The 22,468-nt window shown below is 40.4% G+C and overlaps 2 protein-coding genes across 2 annotated transcripts; both read left to right on the top strand.

The window, feature by feature from the left end:
* The first annotated feature begins 252 nt into the window (after window positions 1-252).
* LOC140481782 (secreted phosphoprotein 24-like) lies at window positions 253-3,469 on the top strand. The gene is made up of 7 exons (XM_072578313.1): window positions 253-360; window positions 506-609; window positions 794-922; window positions 1,273-1,404; window positions 1,898-1,937; window positions 3,087-3,131; window positions 3,254-3,469. The coding sequence occupies exons 1-7, from the start codon at window positions 309-311 to the stop codon at window positions 3,265-3,267; spliced, it is 516 nt and encodes a 171-aa protein (XP_072434414.1). The 5' UTR covers window positions 253-308; the 3' UTR covers window positions 3,268-3,469.
* Window positions 3,470-15,678: 12,209 nt separating this feature from the next.
* On the top strand, window positions 15,679-21,767 carry LOC140481783 (secreted phosphoprotein 24-like). Its single transcript, XM_072578314.1, has 11 exons — window positions 15,679-15,730; window positions 15,876-15,979; window positions 17,643-17,771; window positions 17,878-18,009; window positions 18,121-18,165; window positions 18,977-19,021; window positions 19,390-19,434; window positions 20,120-20,164; window positions 21,108-21,152; window positions 21,426-21,470; window positions 21,593-21,767. The coding sequence occupies exons 1-11, from the start codon at window positions 15,679-15,681 to the stop codon at window positions 21,617-21,619; spliced, it is 714 nt and encodes a 237-aa protein (XP_072434415.1). The 3' UTR covers window positions 21,620-21,767.
* Window positions 21,768-22,468: the final 701 nt, after the last annotated feature.

Here is a 22,468-nt window from a genome sequence, read left to right on the forward strand (position 1 = left end):
AACTGTATAACCATTTGTCACATCTTCTCACTGTGACAAGGGCAGGAGCCTTGAAAAATTTCTGAACTAACCCATTGCCAGCAAACCTAAACATGGTGACGATACTGGGAGGAAGCTCTGCCCATATTACAGTCATTTGGCAGCAGCTTCCCCTGCCCAGGACCAAACTGAGTAAATATGAGTCAATGTTTGATTGTGGTGGAGGCACAGGATATAAAGACTGAACGCAGCAAGGAAAGAGCAGAGCAAGAGAGAGAAGCAGCTCCTTTACTCTGAGAAAGCAGCCAGCTGATCACACAAGAGGCAGAATGAAAGCCTTCCTCCTCACCATTGCTGCAGTGCAGATTCTCCACTGCTCAGGTAGGTCCCAGAGAGAGCGGCTCCTCATCAACCAATGATTTATTGCCAATGAGGTTCACTCCCTCAGACATCACCGAGGTGGAAAAATAATTTGCTGATGAATCCTGGAATGTTTTGTACAACTTATCCTTTTCTCTATCGACAGGAATACCAAGGCCTAAGGATGCTCTGAGAGCGTCTGTTATAAAATTGAACCAAATCACTGAGACCAGCAATCTGTGTGGGATAACCAGAAGAAGGGTGAAGGATGTAAGTGTGTCCTGCTCTCAATCTGTTTCGCTCTCTAAACGCTACAAAAATATTTGAGTGTAGTTCCACACAGATTATTAAACAGAAGCAGAATGTTATATTACATTTAAGCTGTGGGTGAATCAGCTCAGAGTAAGAGCACCAGACACAGTCAGACACTCATGAACTGTTTTCCTCTCATTAGATTTACCGCACAGGGAAATTGTCACACAGTGTGGATTTAACATTCTCTGTGAAAGAAACTGTCTGCTCCAAGAATTCTGGACTGGAATTTGATGATCCCAGCTGCTATTTCCGCACCAAAAAGACTGCAGTAAGTTATCAATTACATTGTCACATCCAAACCATCATGTTAATATCACAGAAAGGATCTTATGTCATAAGATCATATGTCATAAGGACGATGTGGCCTGAATTGGAGATCATGTTTATCGATATATCATATAGAAAGAGTGATGTATATTGATAGAAAAGACTGTATGACTTGGTTTATATCATAGAGAGGGCTATTTGTACTGACTACATGGTAGAAAGGGTTGTGCATTCTAGTTGAGAAACAATAAAAAGTAGAATGTGCAATGAATTATGTTATGAAAACTCCCTCGGTGATTGCCAAAGCTATTGTGATCAATAACTTTAATACTCTCCCATTGCATTTGACAGACGAAAGGATTTTGCAAGAGCCATGTTGAATATTTTGCGGATGAGGTTGTTGACGTTGACGTGGAGTGTCGGGGGTTGAAGACGTTTGACAGCAGAAGTGGATCCTTCGAGTCAAGTGAAAACAGCATCGAGGTAACCTCACCATTAAACTCACCGGGGCAATGAGATCTCTGGCTTTTTGTTTTATCCCAGACTCAGATTTGTCTGACTCAAAGTTGTATTTCAAATCTTCAAACTCTTCCTTCGGCGATCCCTTGTTGCAGTGGAACAAAGATCAGAGCCGCTCCTGGCTATAAGTCTGTGCAGAAATATTATTACTGCTTGTTGCTCTTCAAGGAAATAATTAGTCTTTATTATCTAAGGTTAACATAACACTGTCCATTTTATTACATACCAATAACCATACTGTACCAGGACTGCACTCACTTTTGTTCCACCATGAACTATCCATATATCTGGTGATGCCTTCACCATTCCACACTGAAACATTGCACCGCATCACAGAACGCTAACAATTTAAAATCTCGTTATTAATTTTTTTTGGGGTTATTGATTTAGTGGTGATGCTAAAACTAGTGCTTCATCAAATCTACTCCAGGACTAAAACATTTCTATTTAAATTCAGGTGAAAGCCAGAAAACCCTCTCGTCCAAAAGTCTACAAACGTAAGTACAAATCTGGATTTTCACCAGAAGATTATTGTTGACAATAAATTGGATTTCTCTGTTTAGTGTGGAGCCTGTCACAGTACTGTGTGGCGTTTTTATTAAATTTAGTATCACTCAGATTCAGTAGGGGAAGGAAGACAAACACATGAATCTTGCTGAATCTTCCCCAGTGCTAGTCAAAGGATTTTGAGAGAAGCCTAAGTAGAGATGCTTATGCTTTCTCGTGAATATCATTTCATATTAGAACAATGTAATGGAATCAACTTTTAGATGTTCAAGATTTACCAGATATTTATTGCAGTGCAAAATTAAAATAATGCAGATTCTGAAAGTAAGTGCTGGCGAATCTCAGCAGCTCTGGCAGGGGCTGTGGAGAAAGAAATAGAAATGCTGTGTTAAGTCCAGCATGGCTTTTGAAGAAGAGTCATTCTATCCTTGAAGCGTTAAATCTGTTTCTTTTTCCAAAGATGCTGCCAGGCTTGCTGAGGTTCTCCAGCACTTCCTGTTTTTCAATAGTTCCTGTATTCTTGAGAGAATGCAGCAAACATAAACGGATCAACAATCTAACTCTCCATTAGTGTATCCACCAATACCACAGTACCACTGTTCCAGAACTGGATTGATTATCACTGCGCTGGAGAGTGAGAGATACTTGATGAGGAGTTGTCCACTCTAGTACTGAGTGGCTGAATTCCAACTTCAAAATTAGATTAGATTACTTACAGTGTGGAAACAGGCCCTTCAGCCCAACAAGTCCACACCGACCCACTGAAGTGCAACCCACCCATACCCCTTACCAAACACTACGGGCAATTTAACATGGCCAATTCACCTAACCTGCACATCTTTGGACTGTGGGAGGAAACCGGAGCGCCCGGAGGAAACCCAAGCAGACATGTGCAAACTCCACACAGTCAGTCGCCTGAGGCGGGAATGAACCCGAGTCTCTGGCGCTGTGAGGCAGCAGTGCTAACCACTGTGCCACCGTGCCGCCCACAAAATTGAAGGAGCTAACATTGCATCATCATTTTAAACGTCACAATATAGAATTATGTTATTCAAAGAAGAGTCTAATAGATTAGAAAAATAACAAAACGATTCATTGATTCCTGGCATTAAATCAATAATCTGATTTTTTAAATACAGGTGTCAAGCAAATCAAAAGACTGGTCACTGCGGGAGGTTTCAAACGTGAGTATAAAACTGGGATTTTCTACCAGAGAATTGTCTCTCGTTCATAATCATCTATAACAATAAAACATTGAACACAGTCTATCGGAATATAATCATTGTCTTCATTCTGTTCATTCCAGGAATGCTGTGGTGATTCAGGATCTCAACACTAACCAGCAAGGAAACTTCTGTAAAGCCAAGCTTGGTGTTAACACAAGACCTCATTCCAATTAAACAAGATGTTATCAATTGTACTTTACTTGTTCATATATAAACCTGGACTTCCTGATTGTATATTTCACTGTAACTGGAAGAATCTATAGTTTGTAAATGTTTTGTCTTTTGGTGTGTACTGTCTGTGGACCATATTAAAATTTTAAAGAGAATATTTCCTGATGTTTCTCTAAAAGTTGCTTGTTATTTTGCTGTTTGGGTGGGAGTCCAGAGAGACCGTGCTGAAAACAACCTGTCACACACTGTGACCACATTCCTCACGTCAACTGCTAGCTGCTGGGGAACTGGAACTTCACAGTTTTAAATCCCGACTTGGGAGTTGGTTAATTAACAACGCAGCAAAATCTTATTAAAGTGGAGCCATCATTCCTGGATGATGACATTAGAGTGTTTCATATACCATCTGCAGAAAATGTGCGTTTGGTGTCAATTCTTGCAGTGTGTGATAGTTGTGAATTCTGAGTTATTGGAAATGAGTTAAGAAGGTGCATTTGATTTTAACAAAGCCCAGTTTGTTAGAGGCACCAGTCTCGGAGTCAAAGTAATCATCTGAAAACTTTTACACCAAGCAGTAAATTCTCAGTTGGCCACAGGCTAAAAGAGAATTTCTGTCTTCAACTTATCAACATAGTACTGGCCCTTCAAGATCCTACATTTTTTTGGCTGCTTTCTGCTTCGTTCTCAATGCATTCCACTGGTTTGTTTTTCCCTTCAAGAGCAGTTTCTATTGGTGGACATGATTTCATTTATTACTCAGTTTGCATTTTCCAGAATCCACATTCTGTAAATGTGACCAGAGGGTCCAGTATGATAAACATTAAACTACCCAGAAATTACTGCCGCACATGACTGCCAGAACTCTGGCTGATGTGCAAATTGTCTGTCGCCATTCTACATGGGAATCAGTTCATTCAGGACAGTTGTCTTTCTTGCCGTTATTTAACCAGTCTGAGATAATCTTTCAACCCCAATGCAAGTGACACTTGCCTTTGCGAGCATAAACCTCTAAATTACTTTCTTCCATACCAGCCCAATGATCAAATATTGAGAAAATTTGACCATCGTCTCAGACGAAAGGGCATTGATGATGTTTGAAGTCGACTATGACGTACATTGTCATCAGAAGCTACTCCTGAAACTTGAATGGGACTTGCTCCGGGTGCATTTTATATTTTAGTGCTGTATCTTGTCATTGTTCATGTAAACTTCAGTAAATTAGTTCCAAGACATGTAAATAAGAGTTACAGTTCGACTTTACTGTTATTAGTAAAGTTAGTGAAGTGTCACATCTTACATGGTATATCTAGAAGAGGGGGAAGTGTGAAGAATGATATCTGTCAAAGCAGTACAAGCTGCTCTATTCTCTATTGTTAATGTGTGTGATGGCATCAAGTATTAACCTGCTCTGTAGCTCAGGACAGGTTTCAGCTCAGGCTGGGCAATGCTCCAATACCCCAGATGTTTTGTACATAAGCTCACATGCTGATTTATTAGGAGTAAAGCATTGTTTGTAAGAATGACCCTTTAATGCTGACCACAAGGAAAATATACAACAAAGGCCAAAGTCCTGCAAGAAAATCACTTTAAGATCTGAGTTTTGCCTTGTGATGATGACAGCAAACATCAAATATGGAATATTTTTGACACCCCGAGAAACCCAATAACTGAATAATGGCTTGCATCTCATTCTCTAGCATCTTCAACCTATCCTGAGTGACCCTTCTCCATCAGAATGAATTTATCTTTTTATTCTTCCACATAAATCACGGTTTGATGTCAATTAGACTCTTGATGATAAAGTCATAGAGTCAGACAGCACAGAAACAGACCCTTCACTCCAACTCATCCAAGTTTTCTAAGCTAAGCTAATCCCACATGCATGTATTTTCCCTATAATGCACTAAACCTTTACTATCCATGTAGTTGTTCAAATATCTTCCAAATTTTGCAAGTGCATGTGCATCAATCACTTCCTCTGGCAGTTCATTCCGCATACAAACCACCCTCTGCCTGAAAAAGTGACCCACATGTTCCATTTAAATCTTTCTTCTGTTGCCTTAAAAATACATCCTCTAGTTTTGAACTCCCCACCCTAGAGAAAAGACCTTTGTTATTCACCTTATCTATGCCCCTCATGATTTTATAAACTTCTATAAGGTCACCCCTCAATCTTCTATGCTCCAAAGAAAAAAGTCCCAGCCCATCCAACCTCTCCTTATATCTCACATCCTCCATTCCCAACAACATCCTAGTAAATCTTTTCTGCATCCTCTCCAACTTAATAATATTCCTCTACAGCAGAGCTACCAGAACTGGACACAATACTCCAAAAGTGGCCTCACCAATGTCTTGTACAGCCCCAACATGACCTTCCAACTCCTATTCTCATAGGTCTGACCAATGAAAGTAAGCATTTTCTGAACTGTCTTAAGGTCCCTTTCTTGTGATGCAACTTTGAAGAAGCTACGTATCCGTTGGGCAACACCACCAATTAATTGCATAAGTCATGCCCTTGTTTGTTTAACCAAAGTGCAAAACCTCTCATTTATCCAAATTGAACTCCATCTGCTACTCCTCAGCCCAGTGGTCAATTGGTCAAGATCCCTTTGAAATCTTAGATTATTTTCTTTATTGTCTGCTATACACTACCACCAATTTTCTATCATCTGCAAACTTACTAACCATGCCTCCTAAATTTTCACCAAAATCATTTACATAAGTGACAAACAAAAGTGGTCCCAGTACGGATCCCTGTGGAACACTGTTGGTCACAGGCTTCCAGTCTAAAAATCAAGCCTCCACTAACCCCCCTCAGTCTCCTACCTTCAGGCCAATTTTGTATCCAATTGGTAAGCTCTCCCTGAATTCCATGTGATCTAACTTTCCTAACCAGTCTATCATGTGGCACCTTTATTAAAGTCCATGTAGACAACAACTACCTCCCCACACTCATTTATCCTTTTGGTCACATCCTCAAGAAACTCAATCAAGCTTGTGAGACAGGACTTCCCATGGACAAAGCCATGCTGACTATCCCTAATTAGTCCATGTTTCTTAAAAATGCATGTAAATCCTATCTCTCAGAATTCCCCCTCCAACAACTTTCCCACCACTGATGTCAGAATCACTGACCTGTAGTTCCTAGGGCTTGTCCTTTCAACCTTTCTTAAATAAAGGATCACTTTCTTACTGAATCATTGAGATTGAAATAGTTTTGCATTTCTGCCAGCGATGCTACTCCTTGATCTCCTTCAGCAGCTATCTAATAGAGCCTTCAGAAAAGGCTTCTTCACTTCACAAATATCATCCAATCCAACCAATATGTTTCTAACTCAAGGATGATTATTCACACATCAATGCAGTACAGATAACTGACTAAGTTTTTCCAAACATGATCTTTTTCTTGAATGTAAACCTCAATATGGATAAAGGAAAGAGAAAAGAGAATTGCTTTTAAGCAACCATTAATCTCTGATCTGAAAGCTCCTTTCCTTCTCTTGAGATTGAGTTAATTCATCATCAGCAAGTGATGGCTTACCCTGGCGCAAGGCCATTTACTCCCACTGAGAGTAGAATATTAGCCAATGTCAATATTAGTCACTGAGGGTTTAGATATTGACTGTACATCTTGTGAAAGGTCCCAAAAACCTGTAAGATTTTTCAGAGTCAGTCCAAGGGTTTGAGAGGCTATCCATTCATTTAACAATTTGATAGCCTCATTCTCAACACTCACCTAGGCAACAATGTTCACTGTTACTCAACAGCAATTCATTCTCATTGCAAAATTTAGCAGTCTGTTACATTGTTCTCTTCACTGCCTTCTCTGTTTTGGATATGTCAATAAAAATGGATCAACAATGGCTGCCTGCAATGAGCATGTGTGACCTCCTCAGGTAATACATTACCCTGGGGTGGCACTGTAACTCAGTGGTTAGCACTGTCTGCGTGGAGTTTGCACATTCTCCCCATGTCCGCATGGGCTTCCTCTGGGTGCTCAAGTTTCTTTCCACAATCCAAAGATGTGCAGGTTAAGTGGATTGGCCATGCTAAATTGGCATGGTGTCCAGCTAGGTGGGCTAGGTGGGTTAGCCATTGGAAATGCAGGGTTACATGGACAGGGTGAGGGTGCTGGGTCTGTGTGTAATGCTCTTTGGAGGGCCAGTGCAGACTTGATGGGCCGACTGATCTTTTTCCACACTGTAGGCATTCTTAAATCTGTGATTATTAAACTGAATTAAATTTTATACCTTTCCCAGTTTTCTATCTGCCTGGGGTTTACAGATGGGAAAATAGGGAGAGCAAGTTCAGAAAACATAGGATATGTACTTTGGAATACAGTGGAGCTCTGATATCCACCATCACCAACTCCAGTCTATTTACATTTATTTTATTTTTAACTCTCCCATATTAATGCTCAACATAAAGGTACAGCTGAAATATAAAGCCTGTGCCAGGAGCGGTAGCTTATGTTCTCTTGTGTATAGAGGACTGAGAAGTGATCAGATTGAGGCAGTTAATGTGATAAAGAGATTTGCTTGGTTGGATACAGAGAAATTATTTTCTCTGGGCTGTGATAAAATGGAGTCAAATCATTAAATTACAGAGAACTGTTCAGGTGCAGAATCAGGAATCACTTTCTCAATAAAAATGTTAATAAAATCCAGGAACTCTCTTCTTCAAAGTGTTCTGGTGTTGGATCAGTTATGTTTTCTGCTTTGCAGATATGTAAAAGTGGCACACTCCAGGTTATATATCTGAGCAGAATTTTATTTAATGGTCTAAAATGTCTGCTGTCATGTTTCCATCTGCTTGCCTCAGTTTAATTGGTTTTGCTTTTGATTTACCACTCCAGGCTGAATTAACCAAACACAATGAGCAGTCAACAGCTAACAGACAATTAAACACTATAGACTGTATTGAACTTTAAGACTGAAATAGATAGTGTACAGATAAAGTTAAATTAATATATAAATGAAATCTTGAAATGAACTGTTTTCTCAGTTGTACTCTCCTAGGTTATAGGAACTTGTACAGCATAGAGTTAACAACTGTAGCCTTACCATCATGTACAGACCATCAAGTAACACTATTTAACAGGTACCAAGAAGTCTGGCCTGAGCTTTATGTAGAGAGCAGAAACGCAACGTGTTAGCAGTAGTGGAGATACAAGTCCAAGGTGGACAACCTTTCTCTCAGAGGAACTTGAAGATACATGAGGGAACAATATTGGCCATTAGTTACGATTGAACAACCACATGGGAAGAAAATACCCAGTAGCATTCCTGAGTTGAAGATTCAACTGAAGTAAGGTAAAGTATTTGAAGATATACCAGAAGTGAGGGAAAGTGAGGCATCCTCTGAGGCGGCAGCATCTCTGGGCTGGGTCATAGACCTCTGATTGTATGAAAGGACCAATGCAAGCACTGAGATGGGAGTTGTGGAAGTGGCATCCCACAGGTACAGAACAACCTCAGATCTCCAACTCCTCCAGGTCAGTACTTTTCCATGCCAGCACAGTGTCACAACCCACCACAATTCTTCCAAGAGCTGATGAGAACTTTATCTCTCAATGCACTATTGTAATCTTGTGAAACCTCAGCAGACTTTCCTTCAGTCCTAGTGGCCTTCAAAGTTTATTTCTTTGTTCCACAGATCTCATTACTGAACATGCACAACCCAAACACCGTTACAGCAGCTAGTGGGTTTGGAACATTCCATTGAAGATTTATATTGTGTCACTAATTCATGCAAATGTGGATCCTTAAGGGAAAGGCCCATTAGAACGTTTGGCAGTGAAGCTATCCTTGGAGCATTGGAGGCTGAGGGATGACCTTATTGAGGATTATAAAATCATAAAGGGCATGAAGAAGGTAAATAGACAAGGTCTTTTCCTTGGGGTGGGGGATTCCAGTTCAAGGTGAGAGGGGGGAAAATTTAAAAGGGACCTAAGGGGCAACTTGTTCATGCAGCAGATGGTGTGTGTATGGAATGAGCTGCCAGAGGAAGTGGAGGAGGCTGGTACAATTACAACATCTGGATGGGTATATGAATAGGCAAGGTTTAGAAGGATATGGACCAAGTGCTGGCAAACAGGACTAGATTAGGTTAGGATATCGGGCCAGCAGGGACGAGTTGGGCTGAAGGGTCTGTTTCTGTGTTGTACATCTCTATAACTATCAGAACAATGAAGAATTAAGTAAGTTGAACAAGGAAAAGACTTGGAACTTGCAGGATTCTTTGATCAAATCATCATTGTTGACCCTACAGGAGAAGATATTGATCTGGACCAGAATTTTTGGTCAAAGTCAACTTAAATGTCAGGAATTTGGACACTCTATTTTTCCTCAGCTCAGAACCAATCATTATCATCCTGTCTGATAGCTCAGACTGGCTTTACAGTCTACATCTCTGCCCATAAGATAGCAATATCCAGATTTAGGCTGTCACAGGGGGTGCATCACTGCTTCACCCACGAGTCTTTTGAGGCAACATAATAATAATAATTAAGTTATCAAGGAACTAATGATGTCTTACCAACTATTCAGAACAAACCCCTGTTAAGTTCAGAAGCATGCATTCAGTTGAACTTTCAATAGACAATAGGTGCAGGAATAGACCATTCTGCCCTTCGAGCCTGCACCACCATTCAATATGATCATGGCTGATCAACCTTAATCAGTATCCTGTTCCTGCTTTACCTCCATAACCCTTGATTCCACTATCCTCGAGAGCTCTATCCAACTCTTTCTTAAATTAATCCAGAGACTGGGCCTCCACTGCCCTCTGGGGCAGAGCATTCCACACAGCCATCACTCTCTGGGTGAAGAAGTTTCTCCTCATCTCTGTCCTAAATGGTCTACCCCGTATTTTTAAGCTGTGTCCTCTGGTTTCTACAGCACAACCAGCCATTCAACCCACTTAAAGTGCACTTCACACCAATTCATTTTGTGAGGATTGATGTCAATCTTTCTGGGAACCAGAGCTCTCACTGAAAGACATTTGGACAACAATGTCTTCACCACGGTTTTCTCTGCCAAATGAAGTTTCAGGCTAAGTAGATTGAATTAAGTTTATGAAGAACTTGTTCAGCTTTTCCAAGAGTAAAATCAGCTTAATGACCCTTCGTGGAGAACAAAATAAGGCTCTTTCTTCTGCAGTGATGTTTACACAGGAGATACACTCAGTTGGGGAGGCGGGGTTGGGGGGTTGGGTGGGGGCAGGCAGGAAAGTAGTGAGAAGCCTGATAACATGTCACTATTGGACTATATTTCATAATTTCAAGAAGAAAGCCTAATTGGACAAGTATCTTTGGCTCTGCTTGCTGTACATCAAGACTCCTCTCATACTTTTCTAGATTTGAGGGATCTGCTCCTACAGTGATACAAGTTTGTGTGCCCAGCAGAATTAATGAAGAAACATGATATGCATCTATTGTCAGGAAAAAGAGGGAGAAGTGAATTTAATTTTTTTGTTCTCCTGTCCATAACAGGGGTGACTTTTAACTTTATTTCTTATTTCTTTTAACTGTTAAAAATAAGTGACTGTGTTTCCCCAAAACCTATTTGTGAAGTCCAATTTAAAACTAATTCACAGCAAGTTCTTTAGGGTTAAGACAAAGCAGGTTTTATTATTGAATTCCAATCCTAGGGAAATGGCTCACAACACAAATTAAGACACACAAGCATACAGGCAAGCAAGAAAGGGAAAAAAAGGCAGGGAATTACCAATGTACTTAAAAACATAAGATAATGTCATCAGTTCATGTGCATTAACGTTCAGTCAGTAAATCATAGCATCCCTATAATGTTGAAGCAGGTCATTGAGTATATCAAGTCCACACTGCCCCTCTGTAGAGCATCCCACCCAGACCTACATCCCTTCCCTATAACTCTGCATTTTCCATGGCTAATATACCAAGCCTACACATCCCTGGACTCTATGGGGCAATTTAACATCTTTAGACTGTGGATTGAAATCCATGCAGACACAGGGAGAACGAGCAAACTCCATACATACAGTCACCCAAGGCTGGAATTGAACCCAGGTCCCTGCCATTGTGAGACAGCAGCACTAACCACCGAATTTCCGTGCAGCCCCAAATGTTCAGTGGAGCTTTACATTTGCTCTCTGCCAGAATTCCTATTCATGGCATTTCATGTACAGGTGGATTGAAATTGAAGGTGCTATAACACAATCTCAGTGTTTTGGGAAATTAATTCACTTTTCAGGCAAAATATAGGATTCTTTCCAGAAGTAAGAGATCAAGAGAGTTTGAAACTGGACATAGGCTGGAGCTGTTCGGTTGTTAATCATAGAATCATAGAATCCCTACAGTGTGGGAACAGACCATTCAGCCCAACAAGTCCACACCAACCCTTGGAATAATAACCCACTCAGACCTATTCCCCTATCCAATTACTCTACATTTCCCCCTGACTAATACATCTAACCTATACATCCCGGAACAGTATGAGCAATCAGCATAGCCAATTCACCTAACCTGCACATCTTTGGATAGTGAGGAAACCGGAGCACCCAGTTAACTTAATCAATGCAGAATGCAAACTAAAGAAATAAGTCATAGCTTATAATTAAAACTGTTCAAAAACCAGCAGTATTAGTCATGCAAGCAGGGCTCCCACTTGAGTCACTTTAGTTATTGGGATGACTTTCATGCAACTGATCAACATCTATAGTCCTGTATGTGGTAGCAGATAACTGGGGCCTAGGGGGGGAGGGTTGTTTTACGGTGGGGGAGGTCATTAGTACCATCTCAGATGTAATGAGTTTCAATAGCAGGTTGGCATAGGTTTTGCAACTATGGTTCTGGTTCTGACGGTACTCTCTATACAATGCAAGGACTATGATATTCCCAAAAGGTAATGTAAGCCTTTGTCCCCTGGTTACTGATGATCAGAACTTTTTAGAAGTTGAGGCTAACTGGCTACCAGTTGTGATATTGGCACTCATTTGCTAATATTGTGTTCGGGCATAGGAACCTGTACAATGCGGAGCATGCTGCCTCACCATCACGTACATTTTATCCATAAATATTGTTTAACAGTAACCAAGATACCATCTATCAACCCCTCAGAAAACAAACAGGAAATGACATCATCACAAACCCCAGGAACGCCATCCAGGAGAAAGATATAAATAGAAAGCAGGAGACAACAGCTTCGCTTCACTTGGAGGTCGCCACTGATGATGTTACCTAGCCAGGTAATGAAACGTCTGGATATCAAACCTACAGCTCAGCGAGCAAACCTGCACCCTAAACTCAGAATTATTCATATTAATGATTAAATACGAATAGCAGTTGGTGCTAAGTACATTTTTGCCTAATTGTGTACTAACTTCAATTAAATTAGCAACAGTTAATATTCACTAGCAAATTCGTCACAATATTAAAAAATATTTCAATCTGCCAAATTTGGTAACTTTTCCTATTTTAATAATCGTTTACAGTCACATTATTAACCAATATAATGAAAGATTTAGTCCAGATTTTGACACCTGTTTCCCTATGGAATTTATCTTTCCTTAATTTAATGTTAGTTTATCCCAAATGTTTCTCTATTTGCTACTGTTCCTCCCTCGTCCCCCTCCCACACAAACCCCAAGGCCTACACTCAACTCAGGAGGCAGGAAGCCTAACCACAGATATCTACACCACAGTCAATAGTCCCCAGGCCAAATCAAATCTCTCTCTGCAGCTCCTACGCGTGATGGAGCTGAATAGTTTCTGTTGTTAGGGACACATCGCAAAGAAGCCTGCTCACTCCAGCAATTTTTCTCCATAGCTCCTTCATTGAAGCAGCATAGGCTATAAGTGCTCCAATGACCTAGATTCGTAAAGTGAACAAACTTTTATCAAAGTTCCCATTTGTGAACACAGTCACGCAAAATTAGGATGCAAATCACCCCCACATTGTGACCACTGGTCAAAAGCATTCTGCAATTCAAGCATCTGACCATTTGATGATATTGAACATGGGGGTATTTTATGTTAGGGATTTAGTGAAGATGAGCAATAATAACATTTCTAGCCTTGCCAAAGATGTCCACATCCCTTGAGGGAATAGAAAAATAGCTGCACCACTGACTGATTTAGGAAGAAGTGATTCCAACAGAACAGATTAAAGAATTAATTTCACTTGTTCCCTCTGCTTTCAACCTTCATTTGACTGGCCTTAATTATCCGCTGGCCAATCAGTGGCCAGCTGCTCCGGAGCAGTTCTGCCAAGCACAGTGGGCACCGTAGTTCAGCCAAGGAAGCAGGGCATTAGTGATCCCACCTCTACCTACAGGGGATCTTAGGGAGAGGAGAAACTTTGGACATTAATTATTGTAGTTGGGGACAGGAAATGGTATTGGAGTGGAGGGAAAACTGTTGGAGCTGATTCCAATTGTCACCAGGGATCTGGAATAGAGGTCCTCACACTGCTGACAATGGCACAGCAAATATTTCATGTGCCCACTTTAGGGTAGCCACTAAGACCCTCCCCTTTGTTTTAACAGATTGAATCTATTGAGGAACTGTAACTACTAACTTTTCTGAGGTCACGCACATAAATTTCCCAGTTATTGATTATGAATCATAGAATCCTTACAGTACAGTTAGAGGCCATTTGATTCACGAGAAGAGAGATTTAAAAACGACATAAGAGGCAAATTATGTTACACGTAGGGTGGTTCGCTTGTTAAATGGATTTACCGAGGAAGTGGTGAATATGGGTACTATTACAATGTTTAAAAGACATTTGGATAGATACATGAATAGGAAAGGCATGGACAGATATGGACCAGGATCAGGCAGCTCTACTTTAGTTTGGGATTATGTTCAGCATAGACTAGTTGGACCAAAGGGTCTATTTCTGAGCCGTAACACTCAATGACTATGAGTCAGTACACCCAATCCGAACAGCATCCCACCAAGAACCATCCATTCCCTATAACCTCACATTTCTCATGGCTAATCATTTCTGATGAAGGGCTTTTGCCCAAAATGTCAATTTCCCTGCTCTCCAGGTACTACCTGACCTGCTGTGCTTTTCCAGCACCACACTCTCAACTCTGACTTCCAGTCCTCAAACTCTCCTAATCCACACATCCTTGGAGACTATGGGCAATTTAGCATAGCCACTCCACCTACCCACGACTGTGGGAGGAAACTAGAGCACCCAGGGGAAACCCACACAGACGCAGGGAGAATGTGCAAACTCCACACAGACAGTTGCCCAAGGATGGAATTGAACCTGGGTCCTTGGCACTGTGAGGCAGCAGTGCTAACCATTTTGCCAGCATAACACACACCAAAACTAGGATAGTCCAGGCAATCCAGAGTGTTGGTAACTGATGACATTAGAATAATTCAACAATTTATATTCATGCAGTACCCATAACTTGATCAACTATCCTGTAAAGGCATCCAAGTGGCCAAACGCATGTTCAAAGACATGGAGTTGACATAGAATCCTAAAGGCTGAAAGTGAGACAGAGGGAGGGAATCTTAGAGCTTATTTTCCAGGCAGATAACATCACTATATTAAATGGTGCAGCAATTTAAACCTGGCAAGCTTAAGAGGCCAGGAGAAAAGAATTGCAGAAATCTGGAGTACCATGAGGCTGAAAAGAGCAGAGAGATAGGGAAAGCTGAAACCAAGCAAGGATTTGAAAATATGGATAGTAATTTGAAAATTATGCGTTGCTTAACTGAAAGCCAAAGTAAGGCAGTGAAAGAGGGTAAAAGGAACTTGACATGTGTTAGGTACTAGGCAGGAAAATTCAGAATGATTTCGGGTTTGGGAAGAAAGAAGTGAGATGTCAGTGAAGAGAATGTTGGAATAATGATGTCCAGAGATAACAAATGCACAATTCAGGTTTCAGGAGCGGATGAGGTAATGCGTGGGTAAAATTGGGCAATGTTACAGAGATGGAAATAGGCAGTTTTAGTAATGGCACAGATATATAATCGGAAGCTCAGCTCTGTGAGCAATTCACAGTGGATTGAAGGTGCCTTTGTACACTTAGAGGTGACCAGTTCCTGTGCTCTGTCATTTGATTATTCCACATTCTGAGGAGGAACCTCTGATCTCACTAAATCTAAACATGATGACGATACTGGGAGGAAGCTCTGCCCATATTTGAACCTCTTGGCAACAGCTTCCCCTGTCCAGAACCACCAAAACTGAGTAAATATGAGTCAGTGTTTGAATGTGGTAGGGGTGCAGGATATAAAAACTGAATGCAGCAAGGAAAGGGCAGAGCAAGAAAGAGAAGCAGCTCCTTTACTCTGAGAAAGCAGTCAGCTGATCACACAAGAGGCAGAATGAAAGCCTTCCTCCTCACCATTGCTGCAGTGCAGATTCTCCACTGCTCAGGTAGGTCCCAGAGAGAGCGGCTCCTCATCAACCAATGATTTATTGCCAATGAGGTTCACTCCCTCAGATATCACCGAGGTGGAAAAATAATTCGCGGAAGAGTTCTGGAATGTTTTGTACAACTTATCCTTTTCTCTATCGACAGGAATACCGAGCCCTAAGGATGCTCTGAGAGCGTCTGTTATAAAACTGAACCAAATCACCGAGACCAGCAATCTGTGTGGGATAACCAGGAGAAGGGTGAAGGATGTAAGTGTGGCCTGGCCTCAGTCCGTTTCACTCTCTAAACTCCACAAGAATATTACTGAGTGCAGTTTAGTACTGATTTTTTTTTTTTTATTTCAAAATATACTTTATTCATGTAAATAAATCTCTGGTACTTGTACAATTTTCCATGTTGTTCATAGTTATATACATTGCATGTCTTAACGTTACAAAGAACAAATTGAATTAATCGAATTCACAGTTATCCTATTAACAGTTACCTTTATTAACTATCCAGTCTCTTGGTATTTGGCTGTGGTTTCAGCGGAACCCACCTAAAGAGTGGGTCCCCTGTTATATGAAAGCAAATGAAACTTCTTTAACCCCCAGTTTATGGGGTTACCATTGTCCATTTGATTGTCCTGTCTCTGGGGTAGCTTGTCTACATCCCCATGGTAAGCACGAACTGCTGGACCTTCGCTGGGCTGAGGTAGCTATCCAGCTCCTCACTGGGGTCATTTACCCACTCTGGTGTCATTGAGCCAAGGCAAGGGTCCTCACTGTCCAGTTCTGTGTCTGACAATGGGACTGTCAGAGGATCACAGCTCTCGGTTGCCTGTAGTTGTGGGGCAGTGGGTACCCCCTGGTTCTCACTGGGTGGAGGGTGGACTTCGGGGGGTCCGTTGTTTCCTGGTTGGGAGGAAATGCCCTCCTCTTTACCGACGGCTCTCTGTCTCTTCTTCTGGTGGTGATGGCCTTCTTTGCGTCCATCTTCCCCCTCCAAAGAGCTGGCCGTCCCTCCCTCATGCAGCTGTCTTTTCCCCTTTTGCTGGGAGGCTTTGGGAGCCTGGCAAGATTTCCTCTTCCTGTTTTTAACAGGTATCCACTCCTCTGCCTGCTTGATTACCTCCTCCTCCATTTCTTCCATCTGCCCGGCTAGAGCTAGGATCAGCTGCTGTGTCTCTCCGCTGGCTGCCGCCTCCTCCACTCCAGCCTGTTCTTCTTTCTGGGTGCCACCAGACTCCGTTTCCCTGCTGTCCGGGTGGACCTTACTGGTCTTTGGGGATCCACGGCTCACCTTGCCACCTCCAGCCATCTGTGCGTAAGTGGGGCCCCCCCGTCTTGGGCAGGTCTTATACATATGGCCCGCCTCTCCGCACAGGTTGCAGCTCTTTTCTTCCTGGAAGTCCTTAGTCAAGTGACCCTCCTGTTTGCAGTTCCTGCAGATGGTCACTTTGCAATCCGCCGCCACGTGTCTCGACTTCCCGCAGGTTCAGCATACTTTTGGCTGCCCTGCCTATGTCAGGTAGCCTCTGCTCCTTCCAATTGCGAAGCTCGTTTAGTACTGATTATTAAACAGGAGCAAAATGTAATATTACACTTAGGCTGGTGAATCAGTTTGGAGGTTGGGAGAGATGATAATGTGCAGACATTTGAAAGTAGATAGTAATTTTACACTCAAGGTGCTGCTTAGCTAGTACTTAATGTAAGACAATGAGTATTGGGATAAATTGAACTAGATTTCAGTTAGGTACTGGCACCAGTATTCTGATTGACCTCAATTTTAGGAATGGAAGATGTGGGAGACCAGCTAAAAGAATAGTAGTATAATGAGGTCGAAATATAACGAATGCGTGAAACAGGTTTTTAGGCAGGGTTGAATGACATTAGATGCAGTCAGATAATGACAAACTGATTCCCTCATTAGATTCATCGCACTGGAAAAGTGTCGTACAATGTGGATTTAACATTCTCTGTGAAAGAAACTGTCTGCTCCAAGAATTCTGGACTAGAGTTTGATGACGCCAGCTGTTACTTCCGCCCCAGAAACACCGCGGTAAGTTTGAAAATCACATTATCACACCCAAACCAGCAAGTGTACTGAGGGAGGATTGTATCATAGGATTTACTGAGTGTAATTTTAATCAATTCTGCTTTGACAGGAGAAAGGTTTGTGCAAAAGCCGTGTTGAATATTTTGCTGATGAGGTCGTCGATGTTGTTGTGGAGTGTCGAGGCTTGAAGACTGTTGACAGCAACAGTGACGTTTCAGAGTCAAGTGAAAACAGCTATGAGGTAATCTCATAAATATACCTATCCACTTCTTGAGACTTTTAATGCTGCAGATAACTTACACTTCTCATGGTTTGCTGTGCTAAATAGAGAAATATTCACTTTTCATCACAGGTCAAAACTAAGTCAAGGGAGATGTTAAACGAGGAATCATTTAATGTGAGTATAAGCTAGAAATTTGTCAGATTATTTACTTATTGATCAGAAATATTCATAAAAATGCTTCAACTCCAGGTTCTAAATGTGTCAGAGTGGAATATCAGACAGCAAATTGTTTTAGTCTGAGATACCAAGGCAGGGGAGTCAGTCTGATGCAAAAACGCAAATACAGAGAAAGTTTGTTCTTCCCTGAAGACAAAATTAAAAGACAAAATTATGAAATCCATAGGGATGGACAGGCACAAGCAATGACATTAGAAGAGCAGTGTCTCTTACAATTTTACGAATGCTAAACACTAATTATTTGTCATTCCTAGATGGATCTGCAGATTTTTTACAATGAATCTCAATCAATAGGAGACTCAGAGCCTCCATTCATTTATCCATCAGTCCCACGGATTGTGTTGATTATTACTATAATTGAGATGTTCATTAAGGATTCCTGCACTCCACCCATAGCCCTAGCAGATCATAGGCTGCTCCTTTGTTCGCGAGAGATACAACTGGTGGTGGTTTTAATCTGAGGATCACCACACCTCAGATAAGGGGAGAGTTTGAGAAGGAGTCTTTTGCAGCAACCTCAGCCAGTGCAGGAATTGAGCCGATGTTGTTGGTGTTACTTACCAGCTGTCCAGCCAACTGAGCTAACCGCCTTTCACAAGGGTAAAGCACTGAGTCATTGACTGTCAACTTGGAAATGCAAAGTGTAGTCACTTCCACATTTGGAACCTGTCGACATTGAATGATTTTGTTTTGAGTTGACTCCACATTTCAAAATGCTAAACATTCCAATCTGATTATTTTAATCCAGGAGGAAAGCAAGTCAACTGAATCATCACTGGAGGAATCTCCTGATGTAATTATCATCTAAGATTTTTTTATCAGATAACTATCAACAAATGTAAACTGTCGAAAGTTGGATTCAACTGCATCAGAATAGAGTCTGAGACAGTAGATGTATTTTGTTTAGTTAAATGCATGTCTATGACCTATAAATTTAAGCATAAATAAATCCTAATTTATGGTTTATTAATCACTGAAATCTTTGGCTTAAAATAATCTCTGTTATAATATTATAATAATATATTACTGCATTTTATATGATATTGTAGTACTAATTTAAAATTTAATTCGCTTAACTATAATTCTGTAACACAAAATATGTTACAAAATATTAAACTGATTCCCTGCAATAACCTGATGAATCTGAATATTTTATTCCAGGCAAATGGCAAGTCAACAGAAACATCCCTTGAGGATGCTCCCGATGTGAGTATTTATTGTTTTATATTAATCTCGCTAGCTTTTCATGGACCATGCTCATTAACTGAGGGTTGTGTACGATGGTTAGTGCCATAGGGCAGGATGAGGGGCATGGTTCCAAAAATTATCTTATATGGTGCAAGGATTGAGCTTATCCTGTTGGCATTGCCCAGCATCAAACTCTCACCACCTAACAACTGAGCTAACTCTCACAACATCCGATAGTTATCAACTTCAGTTGTTGGATTGATGTTAAGTGGATTGTGTTTGATTTCTAACATTGAGAAGTTTCCAATAACTGGAGGGATGAAAATGATGGTTTCATGAGGAAAACATTGCTGTCATTCTCCACATCCAATTGATTATAAATTATCTAGCAGTGTTGACAAAATACATAGTCATCAATGGAGAATGTCAGATCTCATTTGTCTGTCCATCGACCCCATAGTTCCACTTTGTGTTTGTCTGTGTGTTGTTTGTAGTTGGGGTAGAAGGGTCTGGGGCGCACAGGAAATGTTTGGCAAGGATTTCTCTGCTCCAGCACTGAATCACTGAATCCAGACTCTGAACATAAAAGAGCTGTCACTTTCTGATTTATAATCTGATATAATTTAACTATTCTGTTTAGAGATAATTTTAAAAATCGAGATTATTTGCAAAATGCTAAGTTTTCGACCATATCTTAATTCAGGTGAACAGCAAGTCAACAGAAACCTCACTGGAGGATTCTCTAAATGTGAGTATCATCTGAGATCTTCTGTCATATAATGATTTATCCAAAAAAAGTGTACTTGGAATTAACTGCATCGCAATAAAGTCAGCTCAGAGCTTTTAGTAAATTAAATGGATGACTAGAGAATAGAAGGTGCAAGGTGCAATATTTCTTCATTTTGACTTAATAATCAATGAAAGCTTTGGTTTAAAAGCCATACAGTGAGATCTTCAACATATAGTTCTGGTTACCATACATCAAGGTGAATGTGTATGTGTTTGAGAGAGTGTGGAAGAGTTTTCCAACAATGTTTTCATGGAGGAGAAACTTCAGTTATGAAAATAGATTGGAGAAGTTCATAGAATCATGGGATTGTAGAAATTGAGTCTGTTTCTTTTGGAAAGGAGAAGACTAAGATGAAATTTGATAGAAGGTTTCAAAATCATAACAGGTTAGGACCAACTAGATGGAAAGAAACTGTTCTCTGGTCATAAATGCATCAAGAACGAGAGAACAGAGATATCAGGTAATTTGAAAAAGGTGCAAATAAGATATAAGATAAAAAAAGGTTTTCACACAACGAGTAGTTGTGGTCTCGAACACACTGCATGGAAATGTGATGCAGACAGGTTCAATTGAAACAAATAGAAATATATTTAGTATTATGGGAAAAGACAGGAACATGACACTAAGTCACAACGCTCACTCAGACAGCTGATTCAGACACAATGGGCCAAATTGCCTAATTCTGCACGATAATGAAGCCGTGATGAAGATAATTCCAATATTCAATGTTAATTACAAAACAACTCATGAATTCCTTATGTAAACACAGTAATCTGAATATTTTAACACAGGTGTAAAGCCTTATTTACAAATTGATATAATTTAAACTGCTGTTTTAGAGCTGAATCTAAAAATGAAGATTATTTAGAAAGTACTAAGTACATAAATCTGCATATTCCAGGTGAGAGGCAAATCAACAGAAACTTCAATGGAGGATTCTCCAGATGTGAGTATACTCTGACAATATATGTTGTTTATATTATCAACACAATAAGCTGTTGAAATTTGGATTCAATTGCATTGTACTAAAGCGTGGAACAGCTCTGTGTTTTTAAACAATGTATATGTCAACCTTGTAAATTTAAACCAATAACATTTCCTCATTAATGGCTTAATAATCAGAGGAATCTTTGGTCCAAAGACAATTTCAATGCTCAATAACAGATGGAAGATATGATTCCCTTTAATAACCAGACGAATCTTAATTTGTTTTTAACAGTGGAACAGCAAGTCAACAGAAACATTGCTTGATGTGTCATCAAATGTAAGTATAAACCAGACCTTTGTGTCAGAGAATTGTCTCTCGATCATGATCATAACACACTAAACTCATATTGAACTTAATTCATCTGAAAATGACCATTACCATGATTGTGTTCATTCCAGGAACAAAATGATGATTCAAGATCCTAACCAGGAATGCAACTTCTGAAAAGCTGAGCTTGATTTGAACACAAGAAGACCTCATTCATATTACAGAAAATGTTATCAATTGTACTTTATTTGTTCATTAATAAGAGTGAAGGGACCTGGGGTTCCTATCTGTAAATTTTACTGTAACTGGGAGATAAATTGTAAATGTTCTGTCCTTTGGTATATGTTGTTATCTTGTATTCTGTGGATCACATTAAAAATATAAACCAGACATTTCCTGGTATTTATCATTTCAATGATTAGATTGGAGTTCAACAGGCACAGCGATTAAACCAACTTGTCACACACTGTGACTAACTTCCTCAGTTGATTGGTGGGGCTGGTGGAGGATTGGAGATTCACAGCTAGAATTGGATGAGTGAGGGTGGATATGTGGGTTTATAGGAAGACTGTTTATTTCATTCTGCGGACTTCCAAACTACCAGGTTGCTTTGTCCTTAAATCTGTGCCTGCAGATCCTTTTAGGAAGATACATACAGTGAATATTGCAGGATCTTGTCTAGTTGGATGCATGCTTTAAATTTTAGCAGGAAATGCTTTGCATAATTGATCCCACTGTCTTAACTTACAGAAGCACCTATTGGGAAGGAAGAAGAGAATAATATGTTAGAAACATCCAGAATCGACTCTCCCTGCTCTTTGTTCTGGAGCTGATTCAAGATGTTCACAGTGCAACAGTGGTTGTGAAATTCAAGAACTCACTTTCACTTTACACTTCACAGTTGGTAGAAACACTATTATTGATCTAATACCTATTTCAGAGTCATGGAGCATGGTGAAAAATGTTGGGAGCTAACTAAGTGTTAATTCCAGGGGATTTAGCATTTC

The sequence above is a fragment of the Chiloscyllium punctatum genome, chromosome 10 (assembly GCF_047496795.1).
Source record: "Chiloscyllium punctatum isolate Juve2018m chromosome 10, sChiPun1.3, whole genome shotgun sequence".
Lineage (NCBI taxonomy): Eukaryota > Metazoa > Chordata > Chondrichthyes > Orectolobiformes > Hemiscylliidae > Chiloscyllium > Chiloscyllium punctatum.

Bases quoted from the DNA above. Each gene is read 5' to 3' on its own strand.
- LOC140481783 (XM_072578314.1), top strand. From the start codon at position 15,679: ATGAAAGCCTTCCTCCTCACCATTGCTGCAGTGCAGATTCTCCACTGC. The intron at 15,731-15,875 runs GTAGGTCCCAGA...CTCTATCGACAG, and splicing joins GCAGATTCTCCACTGCTCAG to GAATACCGAGCCCTAAGGAT. The intron at 20,165-21,107 runs GTGAGTATCATC...TGCATATTCCAG, and splicing joins CACTGGAGGATTCTCTAAAT to GTGAGAGGCAAATCAACAGA.
- LOC140481782 (XM_072578313.1), top strand. From the start codon at position 309: ATGAAAGCCTTCCTCCTCACCATTGCTGCAGTGCAGATTCTCCACTGC. The intron at 610-793 runs GTAAGTGTGTCC...TCCTCTCATTAG, and splicing joins CCAGAAGAAGGGTGAAGGAT to ATTTACCGCACAGGGAAATT. The intron at 1,938-3,086 runs GTAAGTACAAAT...TTTTAAATACAG, and splicing joins TCGTCCAAAAGTCTACAAAC to GTGTCAAGCAAATCAAAAGA.